The 21,923-nt window shown below is 51.6% G+C and overlaps 2 protein-coding genes across 2 annotated transcripts; one reads left to right on the forward strand and one right to left on the reverse strand.

Moving 5' to 3' along the window:
• The first annotated feature begins 2,978 nt into the window (after positions 1 to 2,978).
• Positions 2,979 to 8,548, forward strand: Ankrd53 (ankyrin repeat domain 53). The gene is made up of 6 exons (XM_005369848.2): positions 2,979 to 3,157; positions 3,243 to 3,372; positions 3,597 to 3,796; positions 5,508 to 5,672; positions 6,054 to 6,174; positions 7,850 to 8,548. Exons 1-6 carry the CDS (start codon positions 2,979 to 2,981, stop codon positions 8,546 to 8,548), a joined length of 1,494 nt encoding a protein of 497 aa, XP_005369905.1.
• A 572-nt stretch (positions 8,549 to 9,120) lies between these two features.
• On the reverse strand, positions 9,121 to 15,869 carry Tex261 (testis expressed 261). The gene is made up of 6 exons (XM_005369813.2): positions 15,721 to 15,869; positions 15,060 to 15,139; positions 13,752 to 13,905; positions 12,296 to 12,363; positions 11,673 to 11,775; positions 9,121 to 11,534 (listed from the first exon to the last, which is right to left on the reverse strand). Exons 1-6 carry the CDS (start codon positions 15,788 to 15,790, stop codon positions 11,419 to 11,421), a joined length of 591 nt encoding a protein of 196 aa, XP_005369870.1. The 5' UTR covers positions 15,791 to 15,869; the 3' UTR covers positions 9,121 to 11,418.
• Positions 15,870 to 21,923: the final 6,054 nt, after the last annotated feature.

Genomic DNA, 21,923 nt, shown 5'->3' on the forward strand with positions numbered 1-21,923 from the left:
GTCAACTGTCTATTGCTTTACCAGGCCCTCTGCTCAGCTGCCTGGATCTGGCTAAAGGGTCCTCAAGAAGAGCATCCTTCCTTTCTAAGGCCTCTGCCCAACTTCCCCATCTTCTTGACCCATTCTGGCGACTCTCCTGCCTCAGGAGTCCTCTTTCTTCCTCAGAAAGAATGTAAAGGCAGGACTATCCTGGCTGCATGGGAAAATCACCTAATCCAAGCCTGGGCCCCACACCACACCAATTAATCCAAACCTGTTGGTATTCTGTGTCGGTCTCCTCACCCCAGGGTGATTGTGATATGGCATGAAGAAGAAGACTATAAAATATGAGGTATAAACAGGAGGGTCAGGAGTTTAAAACCAGCTGGCTACAAAGCAAGTTCAAGGCCAGCAGGATTCATCTTTAGAGAAGCCTAGATAAATAAAACAAATTTTAAAAAAATGAAAGAAGGACTACAAAGTATTCCAGGCGCAGACAACATCTTCAAGTGCACATGTAACATCCCCAGTAGCAGCAGTTGCCCCCAGGCCCGTCCCAGGCACCAGGCAACCCTCAGTATTGACCTTACTTTACTGTAATGTAAAGTCAGCTGGCAAACTCCACCTGCTACAGGAAAAGCTATGATTTGCTAGTTTTGAAGGTGTTTGACAGGAGAATCAATTCCTGATCACTGGGGTTCTCAGAGGTAGTGATCTTTATAGTTCAGAAAATGAGGTTCAATAGCCATGCCTTCAGTCTCCAATGTATGAGTTTATTCAGTATATAACATGTAAAAGCAAAGAATAAGTAGCAAATGACAGACAGGCAAAAGCAACAGATAGAAGACATGATGTGGGATCCCCCTCTGTAGGCTGTGATTACCATTAACGAATAAAGAAACTGCTTTGGACTTATAGTAGGACAGAACTTAGCTAGGCAGGGAAAACTAAACTGAATGCTGGGAGGAAGAAGGTGGAGTCAAGAAGAAGCCATGGAGCTGCTGCTGGAGACAGACTCCCTGAAATTTTGCTGGTAAGAGTTAGCCAATAAGAAGCTAGAGCCAATGGGCCAAGCAGTGATTTAAATAATATGGTTTCTGCCCCCGCTGTGAAAGGTACCAAGCCATGTGGCTAGCATAGATAAGAACAGTGGGTTAGGGGGCTGGAGAGATGGCTCAGAGGTTAAGAGCATTGCCTGCTCTTCCCAAGGTCCTGAGTTCAATTCCCAGCAACCATATGGTGGCTCACAACCATCTGTAATGAGGTCTGGTGCCCTCTTCTGGCCTGACACACAGACAGAATATGGTATACATAATAAATAACAAATTTTAAAAAAGAAAACATTACAAAAAAAGAACAGAGGGTTAATATAAGCTATAAGAGCTAATAAGAAGCCTGAGCTAATGGGCCAATCAGTTTATAACCTATGTAGACCTGTGTGTGATTTTCTTTGGGACTTACCAGCTGTGGGGTACTAGGCGGGACAGAAACCCCAACAAGCCAGCCCTCATGTTACAGAGAACTATTATTATTATTATTATTATTATTATTATTATTATTAATATTAAAATTTATTTTTAATTTTTATATGGATGGATTTTTGCCTGCATGCCTGTGTGTGATTTTCTTTGGGACTTACCAGCTGTGGGGTACTAGGCGGGACAGAAACCCCAACAAGCCAGCCCTCATGTTACAGAGAACTATTATTATTATTATTATTATTATTATTATTATTATTATTATTAAAATTTATTTTTAATTTTTATATGGATGGATTTTTGCCTGCATGCATATGAGTGCACCACATGTGTGCCTGGTGTTTGGGGAGGCCAGAAGGGGGGCATCAGATTCCCTGGAACTGGAGTTACAGACAGTTGTAAGCTGCTATGTGGGTGCTGGGAGCCAAACCTAGGTCTTCTAGAAAGTCAGCAATGCTCTTAACTGCTGAAAGATGTCTCCAGTCCCAAAACATTTAAAGCAAACATACTGGAGTCTGGGACAGGAAGGTCGCTTTCCCTCCCAGAGTCCACTTTCAACAACTTAAACATCACATGGCTTAGCAATATAATGCACATTGCAGGAAATTCTTTTTAAAAATTAGATTTACTTTACGCGTATGAGTGTTTTGCTTGCATGTTATGTGCACCACTTACATACCTGATGCCCTTAGACATCAGAAGACAGCATCGGAAATCCTGGAACTGGAGCTCCGGGTGATTATGAGCCATCATGATGGGTGCTGGCAACCGAATGGATCCCCTCTGAAAGATCAGCAAGTGCTCTTAACTCCTGAGCCATACCCCTAGCCCCGAGAATCTGTTTTGGACCTCTGCACATTTTAAGGTACTCCTCCTCCGTCAGTTTTTCTGGGGCACACATATACTCCAAAGGCACATCACAGGAACCCACTTGCCCCAAATGGGCTTCTCCTCCTAGTGTCTACCGTGTTCTAATAATGCTAACTCTGGAGTGCAGAGTCCCACCCAGGCTTACACCACCGTGCCTGGAACTGTTTTGGAGATAAGATCTGATTGTGTAGCACAAGCTACCCTGGTACTCTCCATCCTCCCGTTTCCCAAGAAAAGAACCAGAGTGGAGCAGTTCTGCTATGGGCAGCCCGTGTGACGTAGCAGTTGCCCATTATGCTGCTGGGGTGAGGACGTAATAATTTAGTGTGTGGAATGGCAAGGGTAGCTAGTTCATAATGCAACTTCAAATACAGACGCACTGTGTGTGCGTGTGACACCCGGCCCTGCTTTCTATGGACAGAAATGGCCACACTCCATTTCCCAATCGCACTTTCCGTTTCATCCCCATGTGATTCCAATATAGGCTAAGCGTGTAGTGAGCCAGGGTGCAGAGTTTCCAGGCTTGCGGGCTCCGTTCCTCCTGCAAGTCCTGGCTGGGACCAAACGCAGTGGAGGCACGGCCCCAGGAACAGGGGCAGGTCGCAGGTGCGACCTCGCAGCCTTGTCAGCCTTGTGTGCACCGTAGTTCCAATGCCCGCGCGCCGAGTTGTGCGCATCGCCCCTGTGCAACGCAGGACTAGGGCCTTAGGTTCCGGAGGGAGCTTGGGCAGAGAAGAGCAGTCCGGCTCCGCTGCACCGAGCAGCACGCCGCAGACAGAACACACCTTGCCCAAGGCTGCAAGCAGCGATCCGGAGTCCTCGCCCCTCAGGTGGGCAGGCACGCGGGTTTGTGGGAGACGGGGAAGCCCAGGGAGGTCCCAGTTCTCCTTCTCACCCCCGCCCGGCCGATTCTAGTCCTTCAGAGTCGTTGGACCATAAAGTGATTCCGAGTAACTCTGAGTTGTTCGCAGCCTCGGTAGGCAATGTGGACTGGCTTCGGTTCTGTCTAAATCGGGAGCACAGGGAGGTCATAGCCGACGACAAGGTAAAGCGTGTAGCGTGGAGGCAGGGACTGAAACTCCCCAACACCCGAGGAAGTCCTATGCCTTTGGTCCTAATTACCCATTCATAGAAGCAGGGGCTAGGGGATGAAGGGCTGTCAGTACCTCCAGGGACACAGGGAACAAAGAGGGCAACCCCAAGACAGAGGCGGGGTTGTGGCCCCTGCCCAATCCTGTTGAGCCTTCCCCTGCGTGCTCCACTCCACAGGGCTTCACCGCCATCCACTTCGCAGCCCAGCAGAAAAAGCTTTCCTGCCTTCAGGTCCTGGTAGAAGAGTATAAGTTTCCCGTGGATCTGCCTACTAACAAGGGCCAGACGCCCCTGCACCTAGTCATCCATAGGAACAAGAAGTCGGACATCCTCCCCTGCGTTGGCTACCTGCTTAAGAAAGGGGCAGCCATCAACTCGTAAGTCCAGCCTGCTGTAGGAGAGACACTTGGGACTCTGGGTCGCCAGGCAGGTGGAGTCTTGCAGGACCAGATGAGGGATTCTGGGAAGGACAAGGATTCCTGTCTGGAGGAAGCAGTTAGGGAGCCCACTTAGCATCCTGGTTCTTAAGAGGCTGAGCCTCCCGAGAAGGCAGATCTAATTCCCAGAAATTTGGCTCAGGCGAACCACGGGCAAGTTACTCACCCTCTCCGCCTCAAAGTCCTAGTCTCCACACTCAGGTGTGCACTGTGGGGCCTCACGGAAGCCTTTACGAACCCCAGATATTTCTAGTTTGTAGCTCGGTTTGGGAACTGGCTGTCAGGGTTGAGATTGGGAGGACGAATGTGGCAGGGGAACCAACCTTGGATCCTCTGCAAGCTCAGTATATTTTCTGAACTGCTGAGCCACCTTTCCAGCTCTATGACGTACCAGAGACTGCCTAGCCTTCACTCAGCACCACACCCACGCTGGGAGCACAGCAACAAACACAGGGAACCCAGGCCTGCCCTCACAGAGCTGACTTTCTAGTGACTACACAGTGACTAACTGAATGAATGGCCAGAATCCCGAGAGCTTGGCTAGGAAGAAAACAATGGGGCTATGGGCGGAAGCACCAGGGAGGGGTCTATCTAAAAGAAGCAACAACCTCTAAGAAGCTGGCAGTGTCTCATGTAGTCCAGGCTACCCTCAAACTGGCTATGATAGCCAAGGAGGATCTTGAACTTCTGATTCTCATGCCTCCACTTCCTAGGCGCTAGGATCACACAGGTAGACATTGTCACACCTGGTTTGAATCGGTGCTGGGATTGAACCCAGGGCTTTACATACGCTAGGCAAGCATTCTATCTAAGGAAGTGCATCCCCAGCCCCAGGAGGTGACATTTAATTACAACATATAGAGATTGGAAAGATAGCTCAATGGATACAAGTGTGATGGCCTGAGTTCAAATCCTTAGCATCCATGTAAATGCCAGCGGGGCATGGTGACACTCCTGTAATCCCAGCCCATGGGAGACAGAAACAGGAAATCCTGAGCAAGATGGCTAGCTAGACCAGCAGAGCTGTGTGCTCTGAGTTCAAGTGAGATAGTCTGTGCCTCTACAAATAAGGTGGAGGATAACAGAGGAAAAGGAAGACACCCAAGTATCAACCTCTGACCTCCACACGCACACACACACACACACACGGAGCATGCATACACACATATGCACGGCACACACATTAAAATTAACATCAATCTGAGGACCAAGTGAGCCAATTTTACCAAAAGCCAGGGAGGAGTCAGACTTGGTGATACATAGCTCTCTATGCTCGGCACTAAGGAGAAGGAGAGAGGAGGATGAGGGGTTCAAGATCATCCTTGGCCACATAACAAATTCGATATCAGACTGTACCATGAGAGACCTTGTTTCAAAAATCAGATAACAGTGGATGAGATTGGTGACCCTGAACAACCCAGAGAGGCAGCTCCTAGCTGTCACATCCAAACACATCCCATCCTTAGGTCTGCACTGTTCATGCTAGTCTGTCCCTCCTTCTAGAGAAGAGGAACTTGAGGCCCGAAGAGGAGCTGGGTTATGGACCGGATCCCTCATGGTAGTGGCAGAGTGGACACTGGAAGCTGGCTTCCCTACCTATCTGATGCCTTTACCCCTCCCTTTGCCCTTTACCCTGTGATATACCTCACAGTCAGACATGCCATGGCTTCACACCCCTGCACCTAGCTGCCCGCAATGGCCTGCTGGGATGTATGAAGGTCCTGGTGCAGAATGGAGCCAATGTGCACACCCAAGATGCCATGGGCTACAAGCCCATCGACTACTGCAGACTATGGAACCACCGCAACTGTGCCCGGTGAGCCTATGACAACCACTCCAGCTGCTGCTGCTTCTGGCAAGGTCCTTCCCCATGGCTGAGCCTCCAGGGGGAGGGCTGAGGAAGCCAAGTGGCAGTCGGGTAAGTCTGGGAAAGAGGCCCCATGCAGGATATTGTCTACATGAATTTGGCCTGACCTTGCCCCTTTAGATTGAACATTGCCTTCCTTCTTTGCCTTTCCCCTCCCCCAACTCTTCAAGGCCATCAGACGTCTCTTTCAAAGGGCCCCTAGGCATAGCATTGGGCTGCCTTGCTCTTCTCTGCCCTGGCAATTCCTCCCATTCCACCCTGGCCCTCAGTGCCCCACCCTCTGAGGGAAGCCCTGCTTTTGTAACATGCCACACCCCACCTTGGTGCCAGGTTCTTGAAGGATGCCATGTGGAAACAGGACAAGAAGGACTTTGCCCGAGAGATGGGGAAACTGAAGACCCTGAAGGAGAAGCTGACCATTTTGGAGTGCCGCTACCTGACTGAATATCAAGTAAGGCAGAGCTCTCCTTCCCAGGGAGCTGGGCCCTGCTACCAATTGAGAGGAGCAACTGCAATACTCCTCCACAGAAGGAACTCCGACCCCGACCCCCACCCTCCCTCATTAACCACTCCTTTAGGCCAAAGGTCCTGTCCTGTGCCAGAAAGCAGATGCAGCCTGAATTATGGGCATTCAGATATCCTGCCCTGAACTGTACACTAGGCTCCTGCCAGGCCCTGCAAGTCCAGCAGCTAGGTGTGGTTCCTACTCAAGGAGCTTAGGTGCTAGGGAGAAGCAAGTTAGGCTCCTGGGGGAGAGTCGATAAGGGTGCCTGAGGGGAGGCCAAGGAGGTGTCTCTGAAGATGGGCAGGCATCTATTGTCCATATGGAGTAGGGAACCCGCAGAAGGAATTGCTGTTCAGAGTACATGGGGCACACAGGAACATCATGGAGGCAGAAAATAGAAAATTTGGGAATCAAGTATGAGTTGGGTGGAGATGGACAGACTAGAGGTTTGGCAAAGGTCCAGCCCAGTGAAGCACTTTGGCAAGGAAGGGTTCAACCAGATATAACTGTGGAACATAGAACATTCAAACAGGAACCTTGGATTCCTTCCTTCCTTCCTTCCTTCCTTCCTTCCTTCCTTCCTTCCTTCCTTCCTTCCTTCTTCATTCCCTCCTCCTCCTCCTCCTCTTCCTCCTCCTCCTCCTCCTCCCTCCCTCCCTCCCTCCCTCTTTTTTTTCTCTTGCCCTGTAGGCCAGGTTGGCCTCAAACTCAAGAGCATAGATTCTTAGGTGACCACTACAGATGGCTCCAGGGCCCTGCCACTGTTGTACTTCTCCAGGTGTCCCAGCTGTGCCGCTCTTCATGGTGTCCTCCTTGCCTGTGTCACCCAGCCCTTATAGCTATCAGGTTTTCTGTCACCCTAACCCCTATTCAGCAGCTCCCCACAGACCTCCACTCAAGATCCTCTTGTTGGCCTCAGTGGGTCACATGACCACTCTTCTTCCAATGACTAGAACAAAAAGCAAGCCAGATGCTACCTGACTTAGGACTGGGCAAGGCTGATGGAATTAGGACTTCTGGCTTAGCCTAATCAGAGTCGGCCTCTGGAGCTGGGTCAATCTCCAAAGCGCCTGGTTACTTAGCAACTGTGTGGGAGTGAGACACTGAGATAATAGGGGTGGGGACATTCCCACAAGTGAAAGTTTCAGTGCTGGGGTGGTAAAGACAGAACTCTGGCTGAGTCCTCACCACCCAGTCCAGCCACTAGGTCACTCTATCCTCCTGGATGTCACTCCCCAGAAGCCTGTCCAACTTCATTACTTTCGTTCAATGCCAGACCTCCCAACCCTTCCTCTTTTCCCCTTCTGGGGACAAACCAGAACCATCTGAAGGTAGGAATGTCTCGAGACTGGAGCTACCTCTGGGAAGTGAGACCTGCAAACTTGAGGTTGTCCTTAGGGAGGAACTATGTCTTTGTCTTCAAGCTGGAGGTCTCCTTTGAAAGTCTTTGTCTCCTCCACAGCTTGGGAACTCGGTCAGAACAAGGGATGCTTTTTCCGTCTGAACAAGGCTCCCATAAAGCAGCAACCTGCCCACTAGGCCTGAGGTTTCCCAGGGCATTAGCCACAGGGTCTTCTGTCCATAAGGAGGCCCCACTGCACTGTGTCCTTCATTGTTGCAGAAAGAACAACAAATCCGGAGGGAGACTCACTTCAGAGCATGGCTCCAAGGCAAGGGGCTGAGCCGGCCCCAGAGCTCCGCTGACCCCAAGCAAAAGGCTGGTGTCCGACCTTGGTCACTGATCCTCTCCAAGACTCTAAGACCCCAGACTGCCAAGAGCTTCCTGACCTATCCTTCCGTAGAGGCTCAACTGCAAAGCCTGCCCTCCCCTGTGGTACCGCCAAAGCCCGTCTATAAGCAGACCACTACCTTCAGTCGGCCCAAGTTGTGGAATCTTAGCAATAATCCCGCCAGGTCCCCGACCACAGAAATTGGCTTCCCTCAAGGTATACGCCTGGGTGTACACCCAGAGCCCTATAGGGAGCATGACTTCTGCAGATTCCTGCAGGTGACTCCCAACTCCCTCGGCGGTGCATGCCTGCGCACAGTGGACAATCACTTGGTGACGCCTGTACCCCAGCTGCCGTTTGAGTTGATGGTCCGGGCACTATTCCCAGGGGCTACACCCTACAGGATCAAAGTGCCCCAGGGCTTGTATCCAGTTGACATCCTCAAAGTGCCCCAGAAACGGCATTTGGGAGATACCTCTACCAACACACTGGCTATGAGCCTGCGTGATACATTTGATGAACCTTTCCTGGCCACCCTGGAAGCTAGCAGGACTGGAGTGGCCCCGCTCTCCAAGGGAGTTCTCACATAAAGTTGTTTCGGAAACCTCCTGGTGAAGGTGAAGAGTTAAGATTCATATTGTGGCAGAAAGGACTGGGGGAATACCCATGGAATTCATTCCCAAGCCCAAGGGCAGGAGCCACCCCTAACTCCCTCCTCCTAAGAGCATCCTAGGCTTCCCTTTTCTCAGCAGAGAAATTGCCTGGCTCCCTGGGACAAGGACATCCAGAGAGAGCAGTGAGATTCAGAATAGAGGGTCAGTAATTCCCGGGGCTCACTGCTCTACCTTAACCCACCCCTAGCACATGAGGAACAAGGCTTCCAAGACAGGACGCCCCTAGGAATCCTGCCACCTTTCCTTCCTCCCTGTTGCAGACCCTGACTGGGGATGGGAAAGCAAGTGTGATATCCAGTACAGGCTTCTCTGCCCATGGCCACTGCCCCCTTGCTCCTGGCCCCCCGAGATGTATGAGGCCGGAGTTTTAGGAGGCCAGGCAGCGCTTCTGCCAAGAGAAGACCACCTGTGACTTTGATGTGAGACCTGTCCAGGAAGCCACCCTGGACCCCATGCTCCCGTCACACACTGCAACTGACTCTTTAAACAAAATGTTTATTGAGTGCTTTCCATGGGCCAGGTGCCAAAATCAGGTAGCTGATAACACAAAACTCCAAAGGCTTCCCTGCCCTCAAGGAGCTTCCAGTCTAGAGGGGAAACAGGCCAGTGAGCCTGGAGGGATCTGTATGGCGGCTGGGGTTAGGAGAGGAGAGGGGACATTCATGGCCCCTTGGAGGAAATAAAATCTAAGTGGAAAAGTGGCCAACTACCAAATTTGAGTAGCAGGAAGGGTACCAGGGTGGCAAGAGAGCCATGGTCTCTGCAGACAGGAGGCCGACGCCCAGAGTCAAGTGATGAGGCCAATAGGGACCAAGACACCAGAGCCTCACCATGCTAAGGAGTCTGGACTTTATCCTGAGGGCAGTGGAGAGCTGGGGAAAAGCCTTGAAGCCAGGAAAGACTGGCCAACTGTGCATTTCAGAAAAACTACTCCAGCTGGCCACAGGCTAGAGGAACACAGGAGGCTGTCCACACAAACTAGCTGAAAGACGACAGCAGGAGAGGCTCCAAGTCAGAGACGCTAAGAATAGACTGGATGTAGGGCAGAAAGAGAATGCAAGATCATGCCTGGCTCCTGAGCCATCCTGGGACCAGGGCAGGTACTAGAAAAGCAGGTGAACAGGGCAGATTTTGAGGTCGAATGGTTTCTGTGCCCAGAAGGCAGCAGAACTGTGGCTGAGAAGTTATAGAGGAATTAGGGCTGAAGGTGTGCCTAAAGGCACCAGCATGGCTGGGCTTCCTCGGGCAATTCACAACACAGCCAAAAAAAGCAACTCTGTGCAGAGGGCAATGAGAAGCCTATACAGAGACCGAAAGGACAGAGAGGTAAAGGGACAGACAGCCACAGAAGTGCCAGGGAAGTGTGAGTCAAGAGGTAGACCATCAGCTGTGGCAGCTACCCCAGGATCCAGTAAGTAATACGTGATGGCTCCACCAGGGCTGGCCTGGGAAAGCCCTAGCCAGCAGGTAGGATGAACGAAGATAAAGTGGATGGCAAGGCCAAGTGGGGCCAGTCTCAGGCTGCTGAGGAGCAGCAAGCCTTGGGTCCTGTACCTTCACCCACCCGAGTGGCAGAAATAGGTCTGGCGATCTCACCAGTGGCCGCAGCACAAAATTCAGGGTGAGACTCAACAGAAATGCAGAACCAAGGAGATGAAGGATGCATGCATGAGGCAGATGTTCACGAACCTGTCCATCTGGACACCTGCCAGACTCGCTGCGAGGTATGGGATTTGGCCAATGGCAACTCTCGTGGGGTCTTCATTCCATGAAGCTGAGCCCTTGCAAGGCACTGTAGTTGGAGCGCAAGGTCAACAGATAGATGCTGGTCTGTGCCCAGGATGGGGCCCACCTTCTTAGAAGGTAGAGCTCACATCCCTCCAGAAGCCAGAAGCACAGGAGTGTGAGGCCTGTGTGCTCTGAGGGGCAGCCTCTCCCAATCCCATTTCTCAAGAAACAGGCCACAGCCTAGGCTGCCTTGAAGCCAAATTTTTATTTTTTTTCTCATTGAGCCTGAGATAGAATTCACCAAGAAAGCTCTCCTTTTCCTCAAAGGAAGACATAAATAGGAAACTGTAGACGGTCTTCTGCATCTCTAACCTGCCACAAACCATTTCTGCTCCCTCCCATCTGGATTGTCACAGTCTGAGGAAGGAAGCCATGGAAAGAGGAAGGAGTCTCAGCAAAACTGCCTCTATCCACTCATCCTCATCTCTATTGCCTTCCCACTTATGGACACAAGAATTTCTTCAGAAGGGCAAGAGGCAGAAGAGGAGTCCCTGGAGTAGAAGGCTAGCCCAATCTAGGCAGAAGGTTAGCAGGCAGAGGAAGATGAACTCCTGGGGTGTTAAGGCAAACAGTGCCATCTAGAATCTTTATTCAAAGGGAAATCAGCATTGGACAAGACCCACAATTCAGCAAAATGCACTTTTCCTGGAAGTGCCGGCCCTCAGCTCTTCCCTATGGTCACCTGCCTGAGAACTTGCTGTCCGTTCCTCAGCTCCATAGACCCTTCCCTGCCTGCCCCATCTGAGCCAGACCCGACTCTGGGAAGGGGAGGGCTGGGGACATAGCCTCCTGGCAAAGCAGGCTCTGCTACCCGCTCTGGCGCCCCTGGCAGCATTCAAGCCCCCTGAGGAGGGTTCCCTGGACAAGGGGCTTCTGAACAGAGGGGGAGGGAAACCTGGGCTGGCAGAAGACACCCTCCAGGCTCCCAGGCACTATCCGCACAGAAGCCCAGAGGCCTGGCTCTACTGGTCTTGCCCCCACATGCCCTCCCCAGAGGGTCAGTATATCTTCTGCCGACTGGGTAGGATGGCCTCTTTGATGAAGGAGAAGACAACCAGGATGCCTAAGCGCTTGCCTCGCTTGCCTTTGGTGAAGTAATTGGAGACCACGTCATCTGTGGAAACACAAGGCAGGGAGACAGTGTGCATGTGCACGTGTACATGAATGCAGCTCTCACCACCCAGAGCCCCAGGGTGCACGCTCAGTGCTGGTGCCAATCCCCCCGAACCTGACCTAACAGGCCTTTCCTCACCTCCTGGCTGCATGGTGGAGGGCAGGACATTGTCCCCAGCCGAAAGTGACACGAAGAAAGCAAACGGGATTATCCACAGGCAGAATGTGAAGTAGGCCAGGACCTGGGGACAGAGAAACTGAGCTGGGAGAGCCCAGCCCACCCCTGCAGGGCTAGCCCCCAGGGGGCAGGACTCTGACAGTGGGACTGCCGGGAGAGGGGAAGTCCAGCTGAGACTGGACACAGCCCCTCCCCAAAGTGACACTGTGCTTCTCTGGGGTTTCAAGGAGGAGGAAACCTGGGCAGGAACTGATGGAGCTGGGGGCTAGGGAGTTGTCACTCAGTCCTGCCTTGTGAGGTCTGAGTCTCATGGGCTGGCCTGTGCCCTTCTTGAACTTGAACCTTATTGGGGCACCCAAAGTACTCATGACGGCAGGAGAGGCGGGGATCAGTGTTCTCCTACCTCAGCCAAAGGGACACCCTGCCTTCCAAAATCATAAGTTTTTTCATTTGTAAGAAACATGGTTCCTGGATGGAGCCAGTTTTGGATCACAGCAACATTCACAAAGCAGATCATGTAAGTCCCTTCACTCCCCCATCTCCACCACTATGCGCAGATGTGCTAGACACTGGGTGCATCTTACCTCAGAGAAAGGATAATATTCTTCCGCAAAAAACTGAAATGCCAGGTAATGGTTCACCACCACTAGCCCTGTGGGGATAGAGTCTGGTCACTGCGTGGTCACCAAGTCCAGAAGGCCCACAAGACTAGAGCCCCAGTTCTCAGTCTTGACTCTGTACCAACCCACAGCATGGCCCTGTCTAGTACTCAGTCCCCATCTGTTAAGAACGGGTGTTCAGTCCCAACTTTTTCACTGTAGAAGGCAGCAGGAATAGAACCAGAAGGTAGACTGGAACATTCTAGCATGTTATAAAAATAAGTTTTTCGTGTTACATAATCTATGACCACGCCATTGCTCTCCTAAGAGCGGCAGGTGAGGGGAGAGCATGGGTTGGCAGACTCCACTCCACACCAGACAGTCAGGGTTTCTTGGAAAGCTAGGCTGCAAAGAGGCGCACCAGTAAATACTGGTGCGCTCTGGGGGCATACACTATTTCCTCGTGTATACCAGCTCATGACAGAGCAAGCAAAGGGACAGCTGCTTAGGGGCATGAAGGCCTGCTTTGTGGCAGGGTGGAGGGCAGGCACCAGAAAGACCACAACCCCCATACCCACCTCACAACTTAATGCCTCTGTGTTCCCCTTCACCATGAAGACAACACTCTGCTATGTCACACAAGGCAATGAGATGCTAGACAACAGTCTAGAGCCTCAAAAACCTCACTCGGGCATCCAAATGGCAGGCCGAGGGAGTGATGCCCCGAAGCCAGAGGAGCCTTCTGGTGACCAGAGCTCCTCTGGCACACAAGGGACCTGGACTGAACAAATTCTGAGGTAAAACCACTCCTGGCATTGAGAGATGCCCATCTCTAACAATCTGCCCTTCTGTGGATAACATTCAGAATTTCCCCCAGTGTGCCCCAAAAATGTAACACTGAAGCAGGTCTCACACCACCTGCCATCTTGAACAGGCTATGGCAAGGAGAACCAGCAGTGCCTATAACCACTCTCTAAAACCTTTCTCATGAACACGAACCAACTGCATCTACAAAATAGCTAAGGCCCAGGCATGAGACATGACTTTTCAGGGACAGGAAGTAGTGTTGGGGGCAAGGCATGAAGGCAGGACCCCAGCCTGAGGCACTGGAAACTTCTGAACCTGCCGAGCAGGCTCCATGCTTCTCAAAGGGACCAAGTGATTTCTTAAAGGTGAGAAGGTGCCTTCTCTGATGGCACAATCTAATTTGCCTTTTTGTCAAGGTCCTCCTGGCTGGAGCCCCTCCCTTGATAAGGGCTGGGCCCTGGGCCACAGCTTCTAGGGTCCTCAGTAATAAAAAGCCATTTTTCTCAGGCAGACTGGCCTCCTTGATGACTTCAATGGCTTCTTAGCAGCTCCCCTCCTCAGAATCCCCTTCAGTGTCTGGGACGGAAGGCCCACATCCAATCACATCAAGTCCTCTCTGCTTGTCCCCTCTCACCGCATGACAGGATGAAGTTAGGTGATGTCAGCATGATGAAAGGGAAGGTCTGGAGGAGGCCAAAGTAGACGAGGTTGGTGAAAAGGCCCATGCCAATCATGCCGGTGGGGAAGTGCTCAAAGACGTAGAGGCAGATCAGGACCACTGTGGAGAACTGAAACAGGCAGAGGCGCTAGCTGCGGGGGACCTTCGGGTTCCTGCAGTCCCAGCCCCAGCCTGCTCTGGGAAGCACCACACACAGACTGGCTTTCTCGCTTCACAGTCATCTCCACGGCCACACTCAGCTGTCAAAAGGTGCCATCTTTGAAGGTCACTTCTAAGAGATGTTTGACAGTGCTCCAAAGGCAGCGCTCCACACATACCCACCCCTCTGCATGACAAAGCTCACAGTCGACCACCATCCTAGTCTGTACAGTTATTATGTTATTGTTGGAGCTGGGGATTCGACCAAAGGCCGCATGCATGCCCACCACCCTCTATCCCCAATTCATATTTCCTTGAATGCTGAGCACGAGCTACTGCTACTGAATCAATTACGTTAATTCAGTCATGAATCCAGCGGGCAGTCTGAGAAAGGCTTCAGTTGTCAGTGACGAAAGGTCTAATTGCTATACCAACCACACCTACACACAGCCTGAGCCAATGAACCGGCTGCAGCTCTGCCTGCACACAAACTCCAACCCCAGGCTATGTTCAGAAGGCAAGTAGCTGCAGACGGTAGGTGAGGGAAAGGTGAAGACCTTTTCTGTCCACACACATTGCCACAGCAGCCTGGGCCTTCCTCACAGCTACTGGGGAAGTCTTCCTACAGCCTCACTAGCAGGGGCAGGGACAAAGTCTTCAGGAAAAGAAGACTATGAGGCAAGAGAAAGAGCCAGGCGTGCTCCCTTAGGACAAATCACTCTAATTAGAGAGAGGGGAATAAATAGGCATTACAAACTGTCCTTAATGTCGCTGCAAGTTCTAGGCCTGAACTGGGGCTGGGAACGCGGGGCTGGAGACAGAGAACGCAGAGGGAGATAGCCATGCTCAGGCAAAGACACGAATGCCTGTCATTGCAATAGCTCCACTGTACCTTAAAGAATGGCAGTAAGGCTGTGAAACATGCCACATGAGGATGGAGGGCCAGGCATGATCTGGACCCCATAGGGCAGACTCATGCGGTAGAGTGCAGGGGAAAGGAAGAAGGACACCCTCGGAGTTTGGGTTCTCAGTACCACAGTCGTTTCAAACCAAACAATCGCCACTTTCTGCTGCTGAGGCAGGACGAGCAAGCCCTGGGCGACTCCGGGAAAAGCTGCCACTTACCCAGATCATATATTTGATGATTCTGCTGGTGGCCACCGTATACTCCTCTATCAGCTCCGCCAGGTAGTAGAGTCCGGCCGCTGGGTTGGCGGGGGAGGGGTGGAGTAGGGTGGGGTAGGGTGGATTGGGGGTGAGGGTCACAGGAGGGGACAAACAGAAAGAGTTCAGCGAGGGCCACTCCCACCAGCCTGCTCATCCCGTAGTCCTCACCAACCCTCCCCAGACTTCAGGAAGTCAGGAAGAAGCCAAAGCACCCGTGATGCCCTTCTCGTCTGCACTATTAGAACTTTGGCAGGACAGCTACAGGGAAACTGGATTTGACTGCACAACATAAGGTTAACCTCTGCCCCAGGAACCTTTAACTTCAGTCACTCAATCAATACCTGCAGAACACTTAGCTTACAGGCCGGGCGCTGTACGCTAGCACACAGCCGGTTGACACAGACAGGGGCCTTCTCTGCCCCGGCTGGAGGGGACAGGCAGAGGGGGCAGCCCATGGCCCCGAGAGCAAGGCTGCACCTCGGAAACCACGTATCCCCTCCGGCAGGTTCGGCCGAGGTCCAGCAGGACCAGCTCGGGGTCGCCCGCACCCAGCTGCAAAGCGCAGCAGCAGTTGGCAACTCGGGGCACCGGGGCGCGCGGCCCGGGTCAGCGCTCTCACCGACGGCCAGAGTGATGAATGCCACTTGGATGAACAGCGACAGCCAGCTCAGCACGTACATGAACCACATGGCGCCCCCCGGGCGCCGGGACGGGCCTGCGCGGTCCGGCTCCCGCGACACTGAGCGGCCGCTGCCGTGCTGTCCCCGCCCCACGGACACCGAGAGGAGCGGGGCGGAGCACCGACGCCAGTGCGCCCCCGTCAAGCCCGCGAGCGCCGCCAACCGGCGCGGAGGATCGAGCTCGCGCTGCACCCGCCCCGAGAGCCCACACAGAGCCCAGGTTACTGGAACCAAACTTGGCCCAATACTCCAGCTCCGCACAGCCACGGATCCGACTTTTCTGGGAGAGGGAAGTTACCGTATCTCAGGTCACACAATAGGAAGCCGCATAGTCCGGAATTCCGGATGCCTTTAAATGGTCACCTTCAATCCTAACTCTCTCGCTAGGTTTAATTTTTTTCGCATGGAGGGCAGGTCTGCACCTTTACATCGGGACTAAGTAAGGCTACCGCTAAGCACTGACTGCACTTGCGACACTGCAGGTGGTTATCTGAGAGAGCACCACCTAGTGGCTGACACAGGCAAACTCCGAGAGCCGTTGTGCCTCTTAACTCAGACTTCATTATTTTCAGGCAAGGTCTCTATCTCCGAATGGCCTTGAACTGTCAATCCTCCCGTCTCCACCTCTCAACTGGTAGGATTTCAAATTTGTGCCACCATGCTAGAGCAAAATACAACTCTTTTTCTTTCTTTGTTTCTTTCTTTCTTTGTTTCTTTCTTTCTTTCTTTTTTTTTAAGGCAGGGTTTCTATGTAGTCCTGGAATCTGCTATTATGTAAACTGGGTTAACCTCAAACTCACAGAGATCTTAGCTCTGCCTCTCAAATCCTGGGATTAGAGGTGTGGACCACCACATTCAGGTCTTTTCTTTTTTGAAACCGTCTTATGTACCCAGGCTGTCCTTGAACACACTATAGCCTAAGATGTGCTCCTGATCCTCTTGCCTCCACATACTGGGGGCTGGAATTGCTCTTGCTGAGGACCAGGTTCAGTTCCCAGCACACATGTCAGGTGGCTCACAACCACCAATCCAGGTCCAGGACCTGATGTTTCTGGCTTCACCAGGCACTCGGACAGACAATTACATAATTCAAAATAAATAGGCCACACACGGTGGTATGCTGTTAGTCTCAGCATTTAAGAGAAAGAGGCAGGTGGATCTCTGTAGCACGGATAATAAAAACACAGAGACAGATATTGCAGTTCTAGCTGAAGGTCAGGAAAGCAAAACAGCCAAGCCACTAGAGAAGTCTTACCTCTACCAAGGCCGGGCAGCTGCAGACTGAGCGCTGAGCCTCTGTCTCCTCCCGTCTTATATTCCCCTTAGTGCTGGGATTAAAGGCGTGTGACACCACACCCTGGCTTCTAGTGGCTTGGTTTTGCCCTCTGATCTTCAGGTAAGCTTTATTTATTAAAATATCACTATAGATCTTTATGAGTTTGAGACCAGTCTGGTTTACATAGAAAGTTCCAGGCTATGGATGGAGGGGGGAGGGCCTCGGACATCCCACAGGGCAGGGTACCCTGCCCTCTCTTAGGACTGGAGGGGGAGGGGAGAGGGTGAGTGGGAGGGAAGTGGAAGGAGGGGAGGAAGTGGAAATTTTGAACAGTATTATTTATAAAGTAATAAAAACATAGAAAAAAAGAAAGTTCCAGGCTAGCCAGGTCTACATAGTTAGACACTGTTTTAAAACAAACACAATAAAAATTTAAAAATTAAATAAAAATACTTTATGGAGGGAGGAAATGTAAATGTGTCCCCTGATCCCTCTCTAAAATTGGAGATAAAGAAACTCAAGGCCCCGGAAAGCTAAGGGTACCCATGTTTCACTGTGCCAGCTAGAACTGGTACACCAGCAGGTGCTGCCACTTCCCCCAGTTTAGAGCCCAAACTGGCCTGAAGATCTGAAATTCCTTTGACAGAAGAAAAGGGGAAAACCACTGTTTCCTGGGAGCTGAGAGGCAAGCAGGAAGAAACGAGCAAGTTCTTCTGCTCCATCCAGTTCAGCTTCATACCGCAGGGTTCTAGAACCCTGGGGACCATGATGGAGGAAGGTCACTGGCTAATAAAGAAACTGCCTTGGCCCATCTTATAGGTTAGAACATAGGTGGGTGGAGTAAACAGAACAGAATGCTGGGAGGAAGAGGAAGTGAGCTCAGAGACCATGCTCCCCTCTCCCAGGCAGACAATGAAGCTCCGACCCAGGATGGACGTAGGCTAGAATCTTCCCGGTAAGCACACCTTGGGGTGCTACACACATTATTAGAAATGGGCTAACCCAGGTGTGAGAGTTAGCCGAGAAGAGGCTAGATATAGTGGGGCAAGCAGTGTTTAAAAGAATACATACAGTTTGTGTGTTGTTATTTCGGGTAAAGCTAGGCGGTGGCGGGAGCTGGGTGGCGGAATGCAACCCTGTAGCTCCCACAACAGGACCAAGCTGAGCAGGAGTCGGGGTGAGGAGGGTCAAACCCAAGGCTCAGTTTGAGGGGGTAAGGAAGGGGCCATTAAATTCCAAGGCCTCACTTCAGGAGTAAAAGACCGAGAGTCAAGGCCTCTGAGCAGATGACTGAGTTCGTCTCAAGCAGAGCCCATTTGGCTCATGTTCTCAGAGGTTGCAGAGAAGCCGTTCAGTTTTACCCATCACACACCCTTGCCTGAATGCGTGGAGAGAGGGCGGTAGCTAGCTCAACCCCATATAGATCTCTTCCTCGGAAATCAATGACCCAATCATTTTTGCCTTTTTTTTTCTTCTAAAATCAAGGACAGAAGATACTAAGTGCTGGCAATCCCCACGCTATTACTCTGTGCCAGGCATGATCCTAAGTAATTCGGATGAGCTGACCCAGTTAGCATCACATCTAGGGCAGGAGATGCTACTCTCACCGTCTCTGTCTCACAGACAAAGCTGAGACAGAGAGCTTCCGTTCCCATCCAAATCCACATAGCTAGTACCAGGGGGAGCCAAGGTTTGAGTCTGGGCAGCCTGGCTTCGGAAACCATGTGGCTTTCGCTGACCAGCTGGTTCTGCCTGTCCATTTATAGCCCTTCAGCCCAGAGGCTGGGTCCTCCCTCAACTCCAGGCTTCCTTTCCTCTCTAGCTTTATCCTTGCAAGGATGCAAACACATCTTACTATTCTTTCTATGGCCACCTCTGTTCCCCTTCAGTGTGTCTTACCTTGTAACATTCTCACCGACTCACACGGCCACTGAATGTAAGACGAGGGACATTGATGTCAAGTAGTGGTCCTTACTTGGAACCATATTCAGCCTTGATAAGAAAACTGGGGTTGTGTGAGTTGTCCTGATGGCAACATCCCTTAGCTGGAGCTGTTGACGTCTTCCCTCTAGTGGCGATCAGAGGAGTAGCAGAGACCCACAGCCAGGAGCGGTTTCGGGGCCTCTTGAAAGGAGTTTTGAGATTTTCCTGCCAGTGTTGCAGTGAGGGTCAGCCAAGGGGGGGCCTGAGAGCACCCACCACACCGCATGCGTTGTGGACAGGGTCTACTTCAGCAGTGGGCCTCTGCTTCCCTGTCTTCCCAGGCTGCAGCAATGGGAGAGGGGAGAGAGAGAGAGACTTGGATCTCAGACACCAGCAGACCTGGAGAATCAGGCTCCTCTTCCATCCCGTGCCTGACTTCCTTATCCTGTCAGCTCTCAGAGCCTCCCAGAAACAGCACAGGGCGGTGGGAGCCATGGCAGATGTGTTCCCACCCACTCTGCTCCATCGCAAACCCTTGGCCATGTCTCTAATAGATGTCTTCTTGTGTAGCGCTCGCGTCCTGGGAGCCCGTTTCCCCTGTGATGGTCCAGGAAGTGAGCAAGCTTGTTGTTTGGTATCCCGTGGCGAGTTAGCCAGAGCACAATCCCAGGAGGGGGTGGAGCAAACTGTGAAAGTTCTGACCACCGCAAGGTGCACAACCATCTGTAATCGCTCGTCCAAGTTACCCCGCATACCAGTCCCCATCCCCATCCTTGTCACATGCTGGGGCTGTGAACCTAAGGGCTTTCTAGTGAATTGTCCTCAAAGGCTCTGATTATTGTTCAAACGCTGTCTTCTAATGTGCCGGGCCCAACAAAGCCATGCACAGGGGAGCTGTGATGGTTTGGGAAAGAATGGCCCCACAGGCTCACATATTTGAATGTGTGGTCCCCAGCTGGTGGAATTCTTTGGGAAGGGTTAGGAGGTGTGGCCTTGTTGGAGAAGTGTGTCACACTGACTGTTGCTTTGAGGTTTCAAAAGCCCATGTCATTCCCAGTTGGTTCTCTCTCTCTGCCTCAAGAGAGAGAAGTTCTCAGCTTTGATTGCCTGCTGCCACGCTCTCTGCCATGATGGCCGTGGACTCACCCTCTGAAACTGCCAGCCTCCAGTAAACTCTCCCTTCTGTAAGTTGTCTTATACAGCAATAGAAAAGTGACTAAGACAGTCGCACAGGCTTTGAGGGGGAATGACAAGAAGCCAGTGGGGGAGGAGCGAACCCTAGCATGCTGCTAAAGAGAAGGTCTGGAGTCTGAGAGCTCTCTGAATTGAAAGGGTTTATGAGACTATTAAGCCACAAGCCACAAGGAAGACAGGCCCAGACTTGAAACACATGTCCTCAGCCACCAGCTGCAGAACTAGGTGACAGCTGGAAGCATCTCTGTCTTCTGAGCATGGTTAGAATCCCAGTCTGGGTTCTGGCTTCCCTAACAGCCAGAACTGCCCACTGTCCTCAAGATGCCAACTACAAAGACAAGTAGGAGTGAAGAGCAGACAAAGGAGACATATTCAGCGTGGAAGAGGGACAAAGCCATGAGCTCCAACAGCCCCAAGTCCATCTTTCAGGGAACAGACATGACACTTACGGCTCAGGAGATGGCAATAGCTAAGCATCCCTGGTGAAGGTGTGGTCGGCCCATCACTGACCCTTCAATGTCTTGGCTCCAGTCTCTCCTACAAGGTGATCTGACGGGCTGTCAGAACTGTGTGAAATCTCTCTCTGAGTGACAAGCGCCTGCTCTGGCTTCAGTCCTTGTCCATCTTCCAGTTCTAAGATTCCTGCAGGAAAGCCAATTTCTAGAGGCTCTTGTCTCAGTATTGTGATGGCCCAAGTGAGGGGCGGAAAGATGTCTTGCTAGATGGCTGCCCCAGATACTTGGTCGTGGAAATCTGGAAGCTGGTGAGATGATTGAGTGGTAAATGCACTTGTCACCAAGACCAAGGACCTGAGTTTTACCCCAGGACTTACATGATGGAAGGAAAGAACAAATTCACACAGCTGTCCTCCGACCTCTACATGTGTCCCTTGGCATGCACACGCATGTGCGCACACACACACACACACATCCTGAACCAAGCTGCTCTGATCTGAGGCATGACACAATTGGGGGGAGCAGCTGCCAGTGAGACCCAGCTGGCACAGGCTTGGCGCTCCTCTCAAGGAAGCCTCACCAGTCAGGCTGGCAGAGCTGTTCCCCTTCATTCCCCTTATTTCAAGAAACCTCAGGAATCTCCCCTGACAGGAAGGAATTCAGGATGAAACAAAAGGGTTGGATCCTTCCTCATGAGGAAAAAAGAGGAGGAAGGTGTTAGGCAGAATGGAGGCGTGGGACCCTGCTAGCCTGATGTCTGCCTTTTAAGTGATGCCCAGCGTCAATCTACACATGATAGACTGCAGACGACCATGAGGTCTGTGAGGAAAACCTTCGCCGCCCTGGGTAGATGGATCCAGTTGTGACACATTAGAGCTATACGGAGAAAGTCCCATGCTGTGTCTCCAGTGTGTGCCAGGACTGCTTGTTTTCAGACCTTCCTGACGATGCTCACCATCCTCTTACACTGTTGGCATTTCTTAAACCCATTTTGCAGAAAAAGAAGCTGAGGCACAAAGAAACTGGGTATGGCAACCTAGTATAAATAACCATAGTATCTCCAGGACATTGGACTGTCAGTGCTAAAACTATGAAAGTCACTAGCAAACTGGGACAAAACGGTTACCCTAGCTACCTTCTTCTTCTTCTTCTTCTTCTTCTTCTTCTTCTTCTTCTTCTTCTTCTTCTTCTTCTTCTTCTTCTTCTTCTTCTTCTTCTCCTCCTTCTCCTTCTCCTCCTCCTCCTTCTTTTTCTTCTTCTTCTTCTTCTTCTTCTTCTTCTTCTTCTTCTTCTT

Source organism: Microtus ochrogaster, unplaced genomic scaffold, assembly GCF_000317375.1.
Source record: "Microtus ochrogaster isolate Prairie Vole_2 unplaced genomic scaffold, MicOch1.0 UNK62, whole genome shotgun sequence".
Lineage (NCBI taxonomy): Eukaryota > Metazoa > Chordata > Mammalia > Rodentia > Cricetidae > Microtus > Microtus ochrogaster.

Excerpts from the sequence above, each read along its gene's own strand:
- Ankrd53 (XM_005369848.2), top strand. The coding sequence starts at position 2,979 with ATGCCCGCGCGCCGAGTTGTGCGCATCGCCCCTGTGCAACGCAGGACT. Across the intron at positions 3,158-3,242 it reads CCGGAGTCCTCGCCCCTCAG|TCCTTCAGAGTCGTTGGACC; the intron begins GTGGGCAGGCAC and ends GGCCGATTCTAG. Across the intron at positions 3,373-3,596 it reads AGGTCATAGCCGACGACAAG|GGCTTCACCGCCATCCACTT; the intron begins GTAAAGCGTGTA and ends TCCACTCCACAG.
- Tex261 (XM_005369813.2), bottom strand. The coding sequence starts at position 15,790 with ATGTGGTTCATGTACGTGCTGAGCTGGCTGTCGCTGTTCATCCAAGTG. Across the intron at positions 13,906-15,059 it reads TCATCAAATATATGATCTGG|TTCTCCACAGTGGTCCTGAT; the intron begins GTAAGTGGCAGC and ends TGCCTGTTTCAG. Across the intron at positions 11,776-12,295 it reads AATATTATCCTTTCTCTGAG|GTCCTGGCCTACTTCACATT; the intron begins GTAAGATGCACC and ends CTCTGTCCCCAG.